The sequence below is a fragment of the Coenobita brevimanus genome, chromosome 93 (genome assembly GCF_032717465.1).
Source record: "Coenobita brevimanus isolate Jiangsu-jjx chromosome 93, ASM3271746v2, whole genome shotgun sequence".
Lineage (NCBI taxonomy): Eukaryota > Metazoa > Arthropoda > Malacostraca > Decapoda > Coenobitidae > Coenobita > Coenobita brevimanus.
This window is the reverse complement of record NC_137046.1, coordinates 28,669,840-28,690,410: the sequence shown is the minus strand read 5'-3', so window position 1 is coordinate 28,690,410 and position 20,571 is coordinate 28,669,840. Positions and strand designations below refer to the sequence as shown.

Genomic DNA, 20,571 nt, shown 5'->3' with positions numbered 1-20,571 from the left:
GAAGAACCCCTGAATTATAGACCAGTGTCTCTAACCAGCATGGTCACAAAATTGTGTGAGAGAATCCTGAAAGACAGATGGATAAAATATCTGGAAGAGATGAATATTTTGGCTGAATGTCAGTTTGGATTCAGAAGTGGAAGGTCATGTGTTTCAAACTTGTTGAGCTTTTACTCAAGAGCGATTGATGTGGTACAGGAGAGAGATGGTTGGGTGGATTGTGTGTACTTAGACTTAGAGAAGGCCTTTGACAAGGTACCTCATAAGAGACTAATGTGGAAACTAGAATATATAGGAGGACTAAAGGGGAAACTTCTGGAATGGATGAGAGACTTTTTGAGAGACAGACAAATGAGGACAGTAATAAAGGAAAAGATGTCTGGATGGAGGGAAGTAACAAGTGGAGTCCCTCAAGGCTCAGTGTTGGCGCCAGTAATGTTCCTGATTTACGTAAATGATATGGTAGATGGAGTGAACAGTTATGCGAGTCTGTTTGCTGATGATGTAAAGATCTTGAGGAAGATAGAGGTTGAGGAGGATTGTAAAATACTGCAGGAGGATTTGGATAGGATACACAATTGGAGCCGGACGTGGGAAATGAAATTTAATGTAAAGAAATGTAAAATATTGGAAATGGGTAAAAGTAGCAGGAGACCATCACTGAATTATTTTTTGGGTAATGAATTAATCACAAAAAGGAGAGAAGAGAAAGATTTGGGAGTGCTGGTCCAAGATAGTTTATCACCAGAAAAGCACATTAACAAGATAGTTGGAGAGACTTATAAGCTCTTGACTAACATAAGAGTAGCATTTCATTATATAGATGAAGAAATGATGAAAAAATTGATAGTGGCCATGATCCGCCCCAGGTTAGAATATGCAGCGGTAGTGTGGTGCCCACACAAAAAGAAAGATATAAACAAGATTGAGAGAATACAAAGAACAGCAACCAAGATGGTCCCCAGTCTGACAGACCTGTCATACAGAGAGAGGCTGGAAAAACTGGATTTGCCTTCGTTAGAGGAAAGGAGAAAGAGGGGAGACATGATTGCGGTGTTCAGGACCATGGTGGGAGTAGATAAAATTGACTAAGAAGATCTGTTTGTATGGGATAAGAGAGCAACAAGAGGACATGGAATGAAATTGAAAAAGTCAAGCTGCTTGAAGGATATCAAGAAATATAGCTTTCCTTACAGAAGTATAGACTTATGGAATAGCCTGGACAAAGAGATCGTCCAGTCTAAAAACTTAAACGAGTTTAAAGTTAAATTCGACTTATTGAGAAACAGCGACGGAAACCCACGAGCATAGTACATTCCGTGTATATCACAATTAGGTATATTCTTAAATATTTGGAACAACTTAGACAAAGAGGTGGTGCATGAGAAAAACATTCATGTGTGTAAAGGTAAACTTGATAAATGCGGATATGGAGACAGGACAACACGAGCATTGCTCAATTCCTGTATACTACAAATAGGTAAATACAAATAGGTAAATACACACACACACTCAGAGGACAAGAGGGGGCAGGGGAGGGTAGGGCAACAGGGAGGGAGACAACCAGGGTTGGGGGAGGGCAGGGTGATGGAGAGGGAGACATGTCTGGCAGTGCTGAGCGTGGTGAAGGATAGAGAACGGACATGGGGCAAAGCAAGGGGATGGAGAGAGGACAGGGAGGGCCGTGTGCACCACCACATGTCGTTCAAACATGCTCGTTTCAAACCTAGGGGGAGGCTGATTGTTCGGATTAGTGAATCGATGGCTGTTCGGATTGTGGGAATGTTCCCTCATTTCTTCTGCTCGGTCTAGTGAATCGTCGGTTAACAATGCACCTCATATCAGGTTTTGCCTGTATAGTCAATCCTTCAGCAACACATGGTTAAGTAACACATGGTTGAGTAACACGGTTTTGTATTTAACCCTTTAACCGCGGGTATTGTTTTGGTCTGACTGTCCTCTCCTGCCGGGGTTTCAGCCAAATGTAAACAAACCTTTAAACCTTAATAACCCTGCACAGAATAAAGCTAGAGAAAAAAATAAGGTACCACTAGAAAGTACTAACCTTCAGCTTTCCACTGATGTAGGTTTCATGACTTTGTTGACTTTCACAGGATGGGCAGTGCCGTTAGAAGTGAGGGGTGTAAAATCACTATTTTTCGCTCACACACCATTACCTTCGCTCATACACCATTACCAAATGCCAACCTCATTCTGATAATAATACTGTAAACATATATGAACACTGCACATACGATAAACACCCACTCTGTGTTCACTGAGGCAGGTAAAAGGCACTGTAATTACCCACACTTCACTGCCACATCAGCAGTGTTGTAATCACTATTTTTCGCGCACACACCATTACCAAATGCCAACCTCATTCTGATAATAATACTATAAACATATATGAACACTGCACATACGATAAACGCCCACTCTGTGTTCACTGAGGCAGGTAAAAGGCACTGTAATTGCCCGCACTTCACTGCCATATCAGCGGTGTTGTAATCACTATTTTTCGCTCACACACCATTACCAAATGCCAACCTCATTCTGATAATAATACTATAAACATATATGAACACTGCACATACGATAAACACCCACTCTGTGTTCACTAAGGCAGGTAAAAGGCACTGTAATTGCCTGCACTTCACTATCACATCAGCAGTGTTGTCACTCACACAGCTGGACAGATACTGATGCGTGTTTGGTCCGGGGTGGGGTGGGGGGCCCAGGGGGTGGGAGGTGGGGCCCCAGGGGGGGGGAAGAGGGAGGTGGGGGTCGGCTGGAGTGAAAGAACTTAATAGCTACTCTCCCTTGAAACAATTGGCGCACGGAAAAAACGCGGGGTATTCAAAATATTCACAAACATTCGAGAATGACACCCGCGGTTTGGTCCAGTTTTTGCAACGTCATTCTGGAATGACACCCGCGGTTAAAGGGTTAAACTGTTAGCATTATGAGACTGGTCATACAACACAAGGTAAAACTTGAGCTTATGCCGGAAGTGTCAGCTGGCCAGGTAACACAATTAGAAAATCGTGTACAGTGACGTAACGCTACAGACTTTTCATGACTGGCTGGCTTACATCTGGGTACATCCACTTCTGACAATGAGGTCAACTCTGCTGCTTCAGCCTTGGACATTGAAGGATTTGCCTTAGATATTGAAGATGGAAGTGCAGGAGCAGCAACATCTCAACAAAGACAAAAACATAGGGGTTGGGAGCTGGGTGATAGTGCCAGGGAACTGCATATCAACAACACATAGGTACCCAGCCTAACTCTTCCTATTTATTATGACAGTAATGCAGTATTTTTAATTTTCCTATTGGAATGAAGTGTTGATAGGATAATTTGTTATTTTTTAATAGATTAGTGTATGTAGTGGGCTTCTTTTAAATGTTGTTTTTTAAAAATGTTCGTAAATAAGAGCTTCCATTATTGTTTTTCATACTGCGTTTATCTTAGATTTTACCAAATACAGTATGATGCGTTCTGGTTTAATCACCAAGCGCTATTTTGCTAACCTGTATATTTCAATGGCTATCTTCTCTGTGATGTATATAAAGATCAGCTTCATGCATGGTCGTGTGACAATTGGGTTTAATGCACCATGATTAATGAATGCTCTTAATGCACAATACTGTTTTGGTTAAGTTTTACCATCCATCCGTCATCCAATCCTATGTTGTCCCATAAGAAGCGTACGAGCCTGGGGCAAGGCAAGTTGGCCCTGACATTTAAGATGAGGGTGACAGCCTCATTCATCCCTGAGTGGCATTATGTGGGAAATTAACCCCAATCACCTCTTGAATATAAACCTGCACCGGCTCAATCTGATTGGAGCACCTTAATTACTCACTAAACCACCAGGAACCATAATTTGGTTATACAGGTATGGTTACCACCCAATGCAGTAAATGGTTTCCTGGTGTACAGGAAACCATTTGGCTTGTCACTCAGCGTAGTCACCCGTGTGGGAAATATTTTCCCCCAGAGCAGTTGCATTCACTACTTTAAAAATAGTCGTCCCTGGTTAGAGGGCAGAGGAAAACCTGAGATCATTAATACCTATTCAAACAGTTTTTATAACCCACAAATTACATTCTCTTTAATAATTTTATTAATAATAAATTAAATGCTACTGCATTTAACCCTTGTGGACAACTGTCTTGTAAATACATGTAATTACTTGGAAAGTTCCACTGATCTAAACTGCGTCTGTTCTTTAGATGACGTGTCCTGAGGATGAAATGGCCCTCAGATAAAAAGCAGATGTAGGTTTTACATATTTACATAAATAAAGGGAATATTTGGTTTGGCTTTAGTTTAACTAAAACTAAGATTAATTAGTTAGATTCGCCCTGTATATATCATGATGTAATCTAACTGTATTTAGCATTGTAATTAATTAATAGTTGGCTCCTTCAAATCCTGTGAGGGAGAAAGAAGCTTGCCATGTTGCTCACTCTGCTCCTAGAACTCGCTGAATCAGCACACTGTAAATACGCACCCCAAGGATGCTTGGCAGCCCAAGTAACCGACAGAAAACACCAGGCTCGTCGTTATCTGCTGTCCGACTCTTTCTAGCTAAGTAACCTTTACGAATTGGCCAATTCAATAGGGAATTAGCTAGGAGACAGGAGAGTAATAATTAGGTGAGTTAAGGTAACAGTTACGGAACACCTAAACCTAAGAGACTTTCGTGAATTTACTTAAGGTCAAATTTTTGGTGCCGAGTAAGGATACTGACTTGAATAAATTAATTTTTACAACTCATAAGCAGAAGGAAGAGGAATGAATGAAGGAAAGAACGACAGAAGAAGGAGTGTAAACTCACTCATAGGCAGAGGGAAGAAAAGAATGAAGGAAAGAAAGACAGATGAGGAAGAAAGGCAGAGAGGAAAGGGCAGACACCCAAAGTAGCACTACATCGAGTGAGAGTTTTACCTACTGCACATTTTAGTTTGCATGTTATGAGGTAGGTTATAATCACTGAGAAGGTCTGGGAAGTGAAACCCCCAGTTAGCTTTCAACAACTACAGTTAGCCTTCTACTGCTATTTATGGTTTTAACTTGTATACACTGGAGTTTCTTTGGTGTGCTGACGTCATGTCCAGTTGGTGAGACTGGCAATAACCATGCTATCGAGGGCATTCAGACAGCTTTCTGTAATATCACACGCAGGTATATTTTGTTTGTTCTCCAATATTTTTTGACTCAATATCAAATGGTAATCACCTGAGATTAATCTAATAATAAAATTATTTTCCTTGAGAATGTATAAGAAAACTGGTCAAATCATTACATCACTGTCGTTTGTATTAATTACCCTTTTGTGTTTTGTTAATGCCATTTTAATACCATGCATGTTCATAATTACAATGAAGTTATATCTTTTTCAATGTTTACCTAATAGTGGGTATAAGTAGGGGGTGATTTAAGTGGGGTAGGATGGTAATTTAAGTGGAGTAGGGTGGTATGACAGGGTAATTTAATTGGGGTGGAGTGGTAAGACAGAGTAAAAGTGAGAGTTCTGGAAAGTGGCCTGACCATATTATACTGCTGTACATGCAAACATATTGTTTGAGTGACACGGATTTGAGTAAAACAGTCCTTGTCCTGTCCATATCATCTGTTTTACTCAAAGATTGACTGTACTTGACTATTTCCTTCATCATTTGAGTAACAATTTCATATATTATGTCTGAACTTTTGGTTTAAATGAATGGGCTTAAGCTGGATTTCCCCTTCATAATCAATTTATTTTGGGCAATGACTAACATACATGTAGTTGCCAGAACCAGAATAGATCAGGTTTCTGGGAGAAAAATTCACATTTCCAAAACTGGACCAAAATCACTTCTGGCTCTCAATTCTGCTTCATAATCTCTGAAATGCTGACATTGGTGACTTTGACAACACCCTCGGTAGTAGACTGAAGTACTGTATACTTCTCCTGTTTTGATACAGCTTTCAAGGAACACAGTAGAGCTCCTGACTGTGACTGACTTTTTATGACCCAAGGACTTACCTATGAAAAGGATGCTATCTCTCAAAAAGAGTAACTTACCTGAGGGTGAATTTCAGTTTACTGTCTTCAACACTCCACACTGACACAGTCTGGTCTAGGGCTGAACTGATGAAAGTGCCTCCTTGGTACCACTTCATACACAAAACCTGTAGAGAAAGAAAAGGATGCTCTTTCTAAAACATAAATGAGTATCACCAGTATACAAAAGGGATATGCATTATGGTGGGGAGGCGGTGGCTGAATCGGTAGACAGGCGGCCTGAAGTCATACAGTAATGGACCCAGGATCGAATCCCGGCTGGGGCAGGGTACAGTTTAAAGATTTGAATTTCCTAAAAGCAGACTTTCCTGATCAACCAGATCACTCGCCGACATGTCGTAAAAGTACCCCCACTAATACCAATACCTAGTCTTGTATGAGACAGCCCTAGAATGTATTCAATATGGACGGTGGGTGTTAGCGCCGAAGTGGTGACATGTGGAGGTGTAGGAGGACTACTTGGCCTTGAGATAGGTCACTGTCCCCCGAGAAATAGGCCCTGAGCCTCTGTCCAGAGTCAGACACGTAAAAAAAAAAAAAAAATGCAGCATACAGTAAACAAAAAATACTAGTTGAAGTATAGGAGGCCACCGCTATTTACAAGCTCAAGACCTACAAGATACATTTAATAATAATAATAATAATAATAATAATAATCTGGCCTTTTGTTTCTCAAAAGCACCAGTTCTTCCTTCTGGGAATTCACTAGCGCTCGACACACATACATTATTTTTACAATTACAAAAATTGTGACATTTCTTGTATATAATACAAGCTACATCATATATATATGAAAGTGGCAATATTTAAACCCTATAATCATCCGTCATAGTACCTCTCTCCAGGTCATAGCATTTTGAAAAAAGAAAGGCTTTCAGCTGTCTCTTAAAGGATTCAACAGTAAAGAGTTGTCTTATGGACAATGGCAATCTGTTATATAATCTAGGGGCTCTATATGCAAAAGAACGATCAGAGAAAGATGACTGGTGAATGTCTCCTGGCTCACCAAGATGCAAGGAATTATCTTCACTGCGTAACATCACACCCGGGCGTGTCGATGGGAGTTTTAACAATTCAGCAAGATACTTCGGTTCACCAAACTTAAGAACCTTGAATGTAATATGACACAGTTTAAATTCAATTCTAGCCTTTACTGGTAACCAATGCAACTCAATCAGAAACGGGGTAGTTGAGGTTCTCGGGGGGAGACCAAAGATAAGCCGTGCCACCCTGTTCAACACAGACTGAACTTTTGTTAGTATATTATTTGGAAGACCAACCCACAGTGAATTACAATAATCAACACGAGACAAGACCACTGCATGGACCAATGTTAAGAGGCACCGTCTATTCAGGAATCTTCTCACAGAGTACAGATTTCTGATATGCAAAGTTACACCCTCTTACAACCTGATTAATATGTTCTTTGTAATTTAACTTAAAATTAAAATAAACACCCAGATTTCGAACAGAACTGACTGGATGCAGCTGTGACACGCCAATGTTCAAAGCCAGGGCATTGTCAGTGTCATCACCCCTTCTGTTTCCTCTGATGATGATGATCTCAGTTTTACCATCATTCAGCTTAAGTTTCCTCTTAGCCATTCAAATCTTAATATCAGAGATTAGAGATCCAAACTTTGTCTTAGTATCGTTGATATCTGACATCTTAACATAGAGCTGGGTGTCATCAGCATAAAATGATAGGACACATCATGAGCATCAAGTAGAGACAATAAACTACTTGTGTAGCTAGTAAATAGAACTGGATCCAAAACTGATCCTTGAGGGACTCCAAATAGAAGAGGAGCAGAATCAGAGCTAGCGTAATCAACAACCACTCTCTGAGATCTGTCCGACAGATACGACTTAAGGAGCAAAAAGGCACTATCACGAACGCCATAAAAATACAGATCATCCAACAATAGTTTATGATCTAATGTATCAAAAGCTGCAGACAGATCCAAAAGAACTAGGAGAGAGGACATCCTACTACAAGTGTTTGCCACCAAGTCACTCTGAATCCTTGTTAGTGCAGTTTCAGTTGAATGGTATTTTCTGTATGCTGATTGAACAACAGGAACAACTCTGTTGTGTTCCAGTAGTGGTACGAGTTGATCGAGTATGGCCCACTCAATAATCTTGGATAAAAAAGACAGGTTAGAGACAGGATGATAATTTGTCATGCTCTCGACATCAAGGCCAGGTTTCTTAATTAGGGGCCTAAGCAAAGCACGTTTCTCAGACTGCACAAAAATACTTTCTAAGAAGCATCTATTTATTATGTTGCAGATAAAGTCTGCAGCATGCTCATACACATCAGGCAGTTGTGACATGTTACATGGATCGAGTGAGCAAAATGTTTTATTTAGTTCTCTGATGTAACATTTGACTTTGTTTACATCCAGCGGATGAAATGTTGAAAGCAAATGATCCCCGGTGCACAGTGGCTGGAAGTCAACTGAGTATGCTTCACTAGGAGAACTGCTGTCTAAATCACTTCTTATGCGAGATATCTTACTTGTAAAAAATGAAGCAAAATCAGAAGCCAATTGGGCATCAGATACAGAAGTTGGTTTAACAATTACATTCCTCCGACCAACCAAATTGTTCACAACTGCAGACAGTTTTTTTTTTATCACCACCACATGAATCAACTTTATTTTGATAATACCTAGCCTTTTGGGCTTTTACAGTGTGAACGACTGCTCTTCTCGCAAAAACATAACACAAACGAGTTACTTCGGTCTGCTGCAAGCGCCACTCACATTCTGCCCTTCTACGTTGTCTATGCAAAGAATTAATGGATGGACCATACCACGGAGAATTATCACGTACAGTGATTGTTTTTACTACCTCAGGACAATAATGGTCAAAAATTGACCTGAGCTCGTTGTTGTAAATATCAACCAATTCACCAGAAGAAAGACTTGAAGAATCGATGGAGTTTAAATGTTGATCAATTTCAAAACACATCAACTGGCGGTCAACATTGTTGTAATTTCTGAACCTGACGACCTTCTTATATGAAGGGGATTTCGGGACATCAAAACTAAGAGTGATCAGAGCATGATCAGAGATGAGGGGGTCAAATGAGTCAACCTCCACATCTGATATGCACCTGCAACCAACAGGGGACAAGATCAAGTCAAGGACATGTCCTGAGACATGAGTTGGATTACTCACATGGTTGAAAAAATTGTTCTGGGTGATCAACTCAAGGAATTCTGAAGAAAATGGTTTTGACTCTGGACTGTCAACCCAATAATTGAAATCACCACAAACAAGAAGTCCTCCAGGTTTAAGAGAAAACCCTTCAAGAAACTGCCCAAACTCCTCCATAAAACCTCGATCTCTGCCCGGATGACCTGGTCGATAGACAATTGCAATTCTAATGGTATTCTGATGGAAATTTATTAATACTTCCATAAATTCAAATGAAGATGGGGTCAGGTCTGGGTCAATGAGAGAAACATTTGCAAGTGCTGACGAGTAGATGAGTGCTACGCCTCCTCCTGGATGGTCAGCAGCAGGCCTGGGAATACTAATAACAGAATGTGTCTTAGGCAAGGCATTACGAATAATATTGATATCAAACTCATACAACCAGGTTTCAGTCAAGCACAATATGTCAAGCTTGGGCTGATTTAGGGTTTCATTAATATAGTCTATCTTATTACGGATGGAACGAATATTTAAAAGACCCATCCTTAACTGGTTCAAGAGGGACGTAGTCAGTTTTTTGAAGGGTCAAAATTGGTGTTTTCAATCAATCTATTCCTATGAGAAATCATAATTGGACATTCTCTACTTGATGCAAAATGGGCAACCGACTGTGACTTTGAATTAGCATCTTGATGTCTTAAAGAGGAGCAATTGATGCATTTGGGAGAATTTCTGTTACTACAGTCCTTAGATTTATGGGCTCCAGCACAAAAGACACATTTAGGTTCATCACTTTTCCTAGAACATCTCTCAAATGTATGACCAAAGCCTTGACAGTGATGACACTGTGTGACCCAGAATCTATCGAAAGCGCGGCATCTTGTATGATCCACATAGATGTAATTGCCCTGTTCTACAATGGAGGATCTCACCTCTGGCAACATCTTCAAGACAGCAGTTTTGGTGTCATTCATTGTCCTTGTGAAGAGAAGGTTGAGGGTACAACCTCGATCAACGAGCATCTTAATTTTATTGTTTTTTCTCAGAATATCTGGGATGATGTCAGAGTCATCCAAGGAAGAGGAAAGGCCGGTCAGTCATTTTAGGCAACAATTTCTTTGGCTCTGATATGCATAAAGTGCCCTCAGAGCCAAAATGATCAATCAGCACCCCAGTTGCTTCACCCTTGGCCTCAGCTGACGGAAACTTCATTACCAGCCCACCAGTCTTGGTCTGAAGGCAGCTGTCAACCGGTACCGAGTTAAGTACGCCTCTGATGTCTTCTGGTCCCATCTGATTTGTCAAAGCACCAGCGCCACTCTCTGGTTTCACAATCAGTACATGCTGACTATGAATGGCTTTTTTCTGGCCATAAGCACTGATCTCAATTACGCCCCCAGGCAGATCCTTCCCTCCCCCCACGAGAGACCCGCGAACAGCATCCGCAAATGACTTGGCCTGATCTTGTGTGACCGCCATGGGTGATGAGACCTTGGTCTCTAGTGCCTCCAGTCTATCTGATACGTCTCTGACTGCTTGAAAGATCAGCCCAATAACTTTATCTTCAAATTCCTTCTTGGTACTACTTCCTCCACCAGCCAAGACCTCGTCTGCTGGTGCAACACACTGGCTACACAGCCAGCGAAAGCCCAGCTGGTGGCTTCTCTTCATGAATGGATAGTCGCCTGCATCCAAATTTTCACAAGCTATATGAATCCACTCGCTGCAGTAGGCGCACTTCAGTGCTTGTGCACTTTTTGCTACAGACCTACTGCAGCGAGGGCACTGGTGTTGTTTACTCATGATAAGGGAGAACAAAAAACAAAACAAAATGACAACAACAGCAAAACGTAATTACAATACTACCCGGGAAAAACCCGGGTAGCGCTGCCCCCATTTGTGTCACCCTAATTTAGAAAAAAAAAAAAAAAAAAAAAAAAAAACAGGGTGTCTGCGAGGTCACCACGAGCAGGTGGGGTATGACTTGACTACCCTTCTAGGAAAGGTAACCCAAACCAAGGTGCCGCAAAAGTGCTGAGATGGTATTGAAACTTTTCCCAATTCAAGCTTTATAGCAGCAGCAAATATGTCACTTAGGCAAGACCTCATTGGTTACAATACTGCCACAAATTTTTATATTTCTAACTGATTTCAGCAACTGCAGGAAATCATTAATGTATCTCCACTGAAAATAGTCACTGGCATATGTGCTTTGTCAAAAAAATTTGACTATGCCATAGCCCAGGTGGCTTCCTCCACTTCAGCCAGTACCTCTCAGCCACAATGACTCACTAAGAGTTGATTGCATAAGGGTCTGGGAAGACACATGACATTCAGAATCCTGTGACAGGAGATTAGCTATAGTTATGTAAAAAAGAAAGTTTGTTCCCAAACAGAGGCACAGATATTTGGGACAGAATGGAAGGGATGGTGGTGCGAGCAAAAGAACATTCCTGTGTTCAAAAACAGTCAAGATAAAGGTACAAATGAACACAGGAAACGTAAGCCAACCTCAGATTCTGTATACAGTACCCTCGCATCCAAGACGGGTTTGTCCAAGACAGAGACCATAAATAATAATCCAATATATTGCTGTAATACAGTTGCATATGTCCAATGCGGAACCAACGGTTCATGACAGCCCAAATCTGAGGAGAATACAGATATGACGGTCTCACCCAGTCCAGAATGGTTCCCGCCCCAGGAAAGTGACGTGGTTGCGATATTGTCCAATAAAATATTGGCATCTGGTCATGTGGTGATCAGGTGGGGCTTGTGCTTTTGTCTTCCTCAACAGTGTCGTGGACACACTTACCACGTGTTGCACTCAGTGTCTGCTCCTAGGTTATTGCCTCTCCTTTCGTAATTATACCTAGAAAACTGTCTGCTAACCCCCTGAAGTGCCGCCATCTACCTCAGGCTACTAAGCTGGAGATAACAAGCTCAAAACACACACTTTCAAGGTGAGGAAATTTGTTCTGGTGCCAAAATAGGTCTAGGCTGATGTTTGAGGGGCACTTTTCGAAGATTTTGTGACAATAATAATTTTTTCCATAAGGTCTTGTGTTGGTCCAAGGCGTTTCTTGTCCTACACGGGACCCTCAGGTGACAATATTATCGTGTTGGATGTGAGGGTACTGTACTACAACTATGTAAATCCAGATCATGAGCAAATCAGAATGTGATCTTTGCAGTCAACTACAGGAAGCCACAAACAAAGCCTACCTAGAGGCTAGTCTGGTTAGAAATATATCTTGGAACACAACATGTGCTTCACTGTCCCCATCACCAGAACAACAGAGTGAGTGTCACTGAAGAATAGGAAAAAAAGAGGATTGAAAGGTCAAAACCCTGACAAACACCACTACTGAAAGCTTTGAAAGAACACTGATCATCTACACCAACACCTATAGCACAACCAGAAAGGAAGTCTGAGGTGAAGGCTCAGTTGGAAGGACAGAAACCATAAGAGCGAAGCCTGAATGTTATATTATTTTGTGGCAGATTTTATGCTGATGGTCTCTCATATGTTAAGTCAATGACAAAGGTGTCATCAAAACTCTAAAGGAAAGCTGACCAAGAATCTGAACAGAATATATGCAGAATGACAGCTTGCAATATAACATCAGGTGATTAAACACCCGTAAGAGTAGGGCCTTGTGGCCACCTCACTGCTGTGGGTCTAAGAGGTGAGAAAGCACCACAAACAAAGTCTGTCCAAAAAGAAACCAAACTTTATAAATAATACGCCAACAAGCTGGCATGGTGTGCTTGTGACAGGAGTGCAGTGTGGCGGCAACTATGAGCTTTAGTCCAACACTATCTGCATCACGCCATGTCACTTAGTCATCAAGGTATATGTGCTGAAATGAATGTGTGTATGTATAGTGCACTTGGCAATTTGTTGGAAGTTGAACAACGAAGGATCTTGAAGTGCAATGTATTCACGCGAAATTTTGTTTCATATTGGGAAAAACTTTTACGGAGGCTTTTCAAATGTAACAACAGGCTTATGAGGAGGACTGTTTAAGCCATACACAATATCACAAGTGGCTCCAGTGGTTCAAATTGGGAAAAGCATCTACCAAAGACAATATTAAATCTGGACAGCCTTGCATGTTGAGACAACAATCGCATTGAGAAAATGTGTGCTGTGATCTGTGAAAATCATCAGCTGACTGTCTGTGAAGTTTCCGAAGAAGTAGGCATCTGTAAAAGTTTCTTCTGCACAATTTAATAAAAAAACTAAAGATGCATCATGCTGCCAAAAAATTTGTGCTGTGTCTGCTGACAGATGACCAAAAAGAGGACTGTGTCATAGTCAGCCAGGAGCTGTCTGACTGTTTGAATGTTGATGAAAACTTTCAGAAAAATGTCTTGACATGTTGAAATCTTGGTGTATGGCTACGATGCCAAAATTAAAAGGCAGTCATCACATTGAGTTGGAACATCACCACCATGACCGAAAAAGCATCTCAGAGTTGTTCAAATGTGAAGATGATGCCGATCATCTTTTTTATTGGAAGGATGTCATTCATCATTAGTTTGCTCCACATGATCAGGCAGTGAATAAAGAGTTTTACTTGGATGTCCTGAAGTGTTTGAGGAAGGCAGTGTGAAGGAGGAAACCTGATGCAAGAACAAACAAAACCTGGATGCCGCACCATGACAATGCACCTACTCATGTGTTAATGCTTATCAGTGACTTTTTGGCAAAGCATGAGAAGACTATCATCCCTCAGCAGCTCTGCTCTCCAAGTTTGGCCCCTGTGGACTTTTTTTTTTTTGTTCCCAAAGTCGAAAGCCACCCTGAAAAGTCGCCGATTTCACAGGACAGAAGAGATAGAAGAAAATTCTCTATGAGAACTTCGCACCACCCCTGAAATGCATTTCACAAGGAATTCCAAAATTGGTAAAAAATATTGGGAATGCTGTATCAACAGTGGAGGAATTTTGATGGAGACAAGTCTGATTAAGTTGTAAGTAATGCAATATATATATCTATGGGGAGGTCCCAAAGATACGAGCAGTTAGGTTCCATTTGGCATAGTCGTATAATGAATTCTCATATAACAAAACATGTAACTAAAGGTAAAATATTGGATGGGTTCAAGGACCCCACCAAATGCAAGTTTTCAAACTAAAATATACGATACCAAACGCAACAAACATGTCTATATTACTGAACTGTAGAGAAAGCAACCTGAAAGAGCAAATAGTTTGCAAATAACATGACTGCACATTAATTAAACATATAAAACATACATAACACTCATCTATAAGTGGTAATGTTGTGTTGGAGGTAGAAAGCTGGCCTGGCGGTCACCAGCTGAGCAGTGCTGCCAGATTCCCAAACCCATATTATCACACCTGGCACATTAAAATTATCGCTTTTTGATCAAAATTATCGCACTCATAAACACAGGCATTTCTTCACATAAATCGGTAATTACTGTGGAATTAATATATTTATATATGGAGTGATTAATTAACGTTATTAAATTTGTTTAACTGTTAAGTACCTACCAGATTATAATACTGGTTATTGTAAGAGTTACTAAATCCTACTGCTGTACTAAGTCTTACAGTAGACTTGTTAATTTTGCAATTTCTTATTTATCTTTCAGATTATGAAATTATGAAAGTCATCGCATTATTGCATGCATGCTATTGCATACTGCAAAGTGTGCCAAAATATTGCATTTTGCGATAATTATCGCACATCTGGCAACGCTGCAGCTGACCAGTCCTGCTATTTCTCTCCAAGGTTGAGAGAAAACAGTGATGACAGCGTTTGCTGGAATGACTGACTTAGAATCCTCACACCTCACCCCAGACTGAATGTCGTATCATTGGATTTTCGAGATAATATATCGAAAACAGTCTCCAATTTACCCAGGTCATATCATCGCTTCCTCATATATCGAGTGGTCATATAATGGGACCTACATGTATATATATATATATATATATACTGAAAAAATATATATACTGTATGTATATATAAGGCCCTGCACGCCACAAGGGGTAAAGCGCCATACCTGCTGAAACCTATTTTTTTCCACCAGCCGCTCCCTTAAACACTACCCTACGAATGCACAGTCACTTTGCTCAATTCCAATTAGTGCAGGTGAAAGTCTGAAGTGAGAAATGTGCTCCAAGCCCCCGTGCTGACATTTGGTCTGGGGTGTAGGTTCTGTTGCACGCCACAAAGGGTAAACTCCATTCATATGTCATCCCACAGCACCGACCAGCCAGCCAGTCAGAACATGCTATGTCTCCCACGCACGGATACTTAGAGCTGCTGATTTTCTCGAGGGTGGCACCTTACCTGCTCAGTCTCAGCGCCACCTCTGCCGAGCACAAAGCACCCCAGGAACTTACACCTTGTTTCGGGTGGTGCTTTGCACTTTACCATTTTCTACCATATTGCCCTTAAAAAACAACTTACATTTATCATAGTATTGGATGAACATGATACTTTATTGGTCTGAATAAGAAAAACAAAACAAAAATGGCTGCAAAACACTCTCAAAGTTTGGCAAGACACAAGCAAAAAAAATTCTGCTGATGATGGTGTAATTTTAACAATGAAAATATTGTTGTGCCAAATTTCTTAGATACTGCCCTTAAAGTACTCACATTTATGCACCTTATGTCCAAATTTTAGAAACTAAAATTGAAAAGCAACATTTCTATGAACTTTTTTGTGTCGCCAGACTTTGAAGGCGATTTGTGGAAAATCGTAAATGTGTCACTTTGCCCCTTATGGCGTGCAGGGCCTCATATATTGAAAAGGTTATTCTCTTACTGGATAAAACCTCTTACAGTGATGCTTCCTGTTGGGTTCCCACACCCCAGCCCATTGCAGTGGGGACAACAGTGAATTTAAGTTAATTTGTGCACATACACACAAACACAAACACACACACACACAATGGCTGCGAGAGGGAGGACGTTTATCACTTCACTCTGCACTGGCCACCTTTGACAGCAACTGGCCACACCTAAATAGTATCTTCGTGTGAGTCAAGCTCCGTACTAGGCTAAATAAAGTCTATCTATCTATTGCCAGACGCCTCAATCCCGTTCGGGATGGCCTCAAACAAATCACCTCCACGTCGCCCTGTCCCTCGCCATTTCACTGACGTGCTCCCAACTCACACCCCCCTCTCTCACATACCTCTCCACCCCATCCCTCCATCTCATCCTTGGCCTCCCCCTCCCTCTCCCCCCCCTCCACCTCACTCACATACACTCTCTTCATCAGTCTTTCAACCTCTATCCTCTCCACATGGCCAAACCACCTCAGTGTATTCCTCCTAATGCTTCCTATCACATCCACACCACAACGCTCCTTTATATCCTCATTTGTCAGCCTGTCTCTCCATATGACTCCACAGGCTCCTCTTAAATAACTCATTTCCACTGCTCTCACTCTTGACTTGTGTCCTTCCAACAACATCCAAGCTTCACTTCCATACGTTAGAGTTGGTATCACAATACTGTCATGTAGTAACTTTTTCACTTCCATGCTCACTTCCCTGTTTCTTATCACTGCCTTCAAGGAACCAGCAACCTTTCTTCCCTGCTGTACCCTTTCAAGCACTTCACCCTCCAAACCTCCATCCTTACTCATCACACTACCCAAGTACTTAAACATACTCACATTTTCCAATTCCTCACCATCCACCCTCGCTGTACATTCACTGACTTCACCTCTCTCAAAGACCATCACTTTACTCTTCCCTACATTCACCTTCAGATTCCGTTTCTTACACACTCTCCCAAACCCATCCACCAAGCCCTGCAGCTCCCCTTCGTCTTCACTCAACAACACAGTATCATCTGCAAACAACAGTACAGGGAGTTTCCAAACACTATTCTCTCTCACCAGGGCCACTCCAACATCCACTACCCTACCTTGTACCTCTTTATTACCCCACCCATGTACATATTGAACAACCATGGACACATGACATATCCCTGTTTCAACCCAACCTTAAAAGAGAAAAATTCACTCAGTTCACCATCCACAAGCACTGCAGCCTTAACACCATCATACATACTCTTCAAAGCATTCAACAACTTTCCATCTACTCCATATATTCTTAATACTTTCCACTATCCTTGTCTATCCACCCTGTCATATGCTTTCTCCAAATCCATGAAAGCCGCATACAACTTCTTTCCCTTCTCTAGAAACTTTTCCACTAAAGATCTAATAATGAATATCTGATCTACACACCTCTTTGCTTCCTAAAGCCTCCCTGTTCTTCAACTAATTCCTCTGTTCTTTCTCTTACTCTATCAATAAGTATCCTACCATACACTTTTCCTATTAAACTAAGAAGACAAATGCCCCTATGATTACTACACACTTCTTTTTCCCCTTTTCCTTTGTACAAAAGAATAATTATACCTGACTTCCAATCATCCAGGATATTAACTTCCTCCCAGGCCAATCTGCACATCTTCCACATCCATTCTACTACTATCTCTCCCCCATGCTTCTGCATTTCACCACACACTCCATCAATTCCTGGGGCTTTCCCCAATTTAACTTTCTTCATTGCTTCCACAACTTCTGTCCTACTGATTTCTTCTTGTCTTTTCACCTCCCTCCTCCACCCAGCCATTCCTCAGCCACTTATACTTGCATTACTTCCATCCTCTATGTTCAACAATTCCTTCAAGTGTTCTCTCCATCTGCTCACTTTTTCTCCCTTCTCCACTAGTAATCTACCATTTTTATCTTTCACTCCCTTGCTAACTTCACTTCTGCCCTGTCTTACTCTCTTCACCTCTTTCCAGAACATTTTCTTACTTCTCCCTTCTCCACTAGTAATCTACCATTTTTATCTTTCACTCCCTTGATAACTTCACTTCTGCCCTGTCTTACTCTCTTCACCTCTTTCCAGAACATTTTCTTACATTCCCTCCACTTTACACTCAAATTCCTTCCAAATTCCTCATCTACTCTCTTCTTACTCTCTCTTACTAATCTTTTCACCTCTCTCTTTCTTTCTACATATAACTCTCTCTTCTGCCTCTCAAATTCTTCCATGCCCCTATTTCTCATCCATTCATTGTATGCTTTCTTCTTTTGTGCCACAGCCTGTCTCACTTCTTCATTCCACCACGCTGTTCCTTGCACCCCCCTCCGTCTCCTCTTCATCCCACACACCACATCATATGCTGCACATATTTCTTCTTTGAATATCCTGCACACACCTTCCACGTCCCCCATCTGCTCCAATTCATATTTGCCCAATCATTCCTCCACTTCTCTCTTATATTCTGCCTTTTTCTCATCCTCTTGTAACCTTTTCATTCTCCTTGCAAATACTCCTTCTTCCCATCCTAAATCAAGTTTAGTTCTAATATAGTACAGTAAGTATAAGCAAAAGTATTGTCCAAATTAAAGAATACATCCAAGTTAGTGCAAGAATCCACTGATACAAAGCATCATCAGAAAGGTATCGTCTGTCACCAGGCGGGTAGCAGGGAGATGCAAATTTGAAAGTAAAAATTATCTTTCTAAGTAAAAATTACCACAAGATAAGCACCATCTTTAGTAAAGTGAATATCTATCTATCTATAGCCCGATGCCCTAATCCCGCAAAGGGTGGCCACAGACAAAACACCTCCAAGTCGCTCTGTCACCCGCCATTTGACTACCCTTGCCCAACTAACTCCTCCCTCCCTCATACACCTCTCAACTCCATCCCTCCACCTCATTCTCGGTCTTCCCCTCCCTCTCTCTCCCTCCACTTCACCTACATACACCTCTTAGTCAGTCTTTCATTCTCCATTCTCTCCACATGTCTCCTAATATTTTCAACCACATCCACATGCACCCCACAACGTTTCTCCACTTCTTCATTCATCAACCTGTCCCTCGACGTCACTGCACACGCTCCTCTCGAGTAACTCATTTCCACTGCTCTCACTCTTGACTTGTTCCCCTCTAGCAAGGTCCATGCCTCGCTTCCATATGTCAGGGTAGGGATCACAATACTATCATGTAGTGATCTTAACTTCCATACTTACCTCCCTATTTCTCATCACTGCTTTCAGTGAACCAACAACCTTCCTTCCCTGCTGTACTCTTTCAAGCACTTCATCCCCCAAAGTTCCATCCTTACTCATCACACTACCCAAGTATTTGAATGCACTCACATTCTCCATATCCTCACCATCCAACCTCACTGTTCATTCTATGACTTCATTCCTCTCAAACACCATAACTTTACTCTTGTTTACATTAACTTTCAAATTCCTCTTCCTACACACTGTCCCAAATTCATTCACCAACCCTTGCAACTCCCATTCATCTTCACTCAACAATACTGTATCATCAGCATACACCAACACTGGAATCTTCCACATCTCACCCTCATTCATTAGAGCCACCCCCACCTCCACCGCCCTACCTTGCACTTTCTTTACAACCCCATCCATGAATATATTAAACAGCCATGGAGACATCACGCATCCCTATTTCAGTCCCACATTTAGATCAAAGGACTTGCTCAGCTCACCATCCACTCACACCATAGCCCTAGCTCCTTCGTACATCCTCTTCACAACATTCAGCAACTTCCCATCCACTCCATATATTCTTAATACCTTCCACATACCTTCCATATCTATTCTGTCATAAGCTTTCTACAAGGCCATGAAGGCAGCATACACTTTCTTTCCTTTCTCTAGATACTTCTCCACTAAATATCTTAGAACAAATATCTGATCTACACACCCTTTTCCCTTCCTAAATCCCCCTTGTTCTTCTCCAACTAGTTCCTCTGGTATATGCCTAACCCTATCTATGAGTATTCTACCATATATTTTTTCAGTCAAACTAAGAAGGCAAATATCCCTGTGGTTACCACAAACTTCTCTCTCCCCTTTTCATTTGTATAAAGGAACAATTATACCTGATTTCCAGTCCTCTGGAACCCTTCTCTCTTCCCAAGCCAATCTACACAACTTCCATATCCACTCCACAACAATCTCACCCCCATACTTCAGCATTTCACCATACACTCCATCAATTTCTGGGGCCTTTCCCATCTTGATCTTCTTCACTGCTTCCACTACTTCCGTCGTACTGATCTTTTCCTCCCTCCTCTCATCTCTTCTTCTCCCAGCCATTCCCCAACCACTTATACTCGTACTGCTCTCACTCTCTACATTCAACAAATCCTCAAAGTGCTCCTTCCATCTCCTCAATTTCTCTCTCTTCTCCACCAACAATCTATTATTCCCATCTTTCACTCCCCTACTTTCTTTACCTCCTGCCAAAACAATTTCTTACTCTC

The 20,571-nt window shown here is 41.3% G+C and overlaps 1 protein-coding gene across 1 annotated transcript in view; it reads right to left on the bottom strand.

Annotated features, from left to right (window-relative positions):
- Wdr81 (WD repeat domain 81) overlaps positions 1-20,571 on the bottom strand; it is a 523,698-nt gene that overhangs the window by 25,246 nt on the left and 477,881 nt on the right. Inside the window, exon 31 of the mRNA XM_080282279.1 lies at positions 6,083-6,189. Coding sequence (XP_080138405.1) covers positions 6,083-6,189 — 107 coding nt within the window. The remainder of the gene's footprint in view (positions 1-6,082; positions 6,190-20,571) is intronic.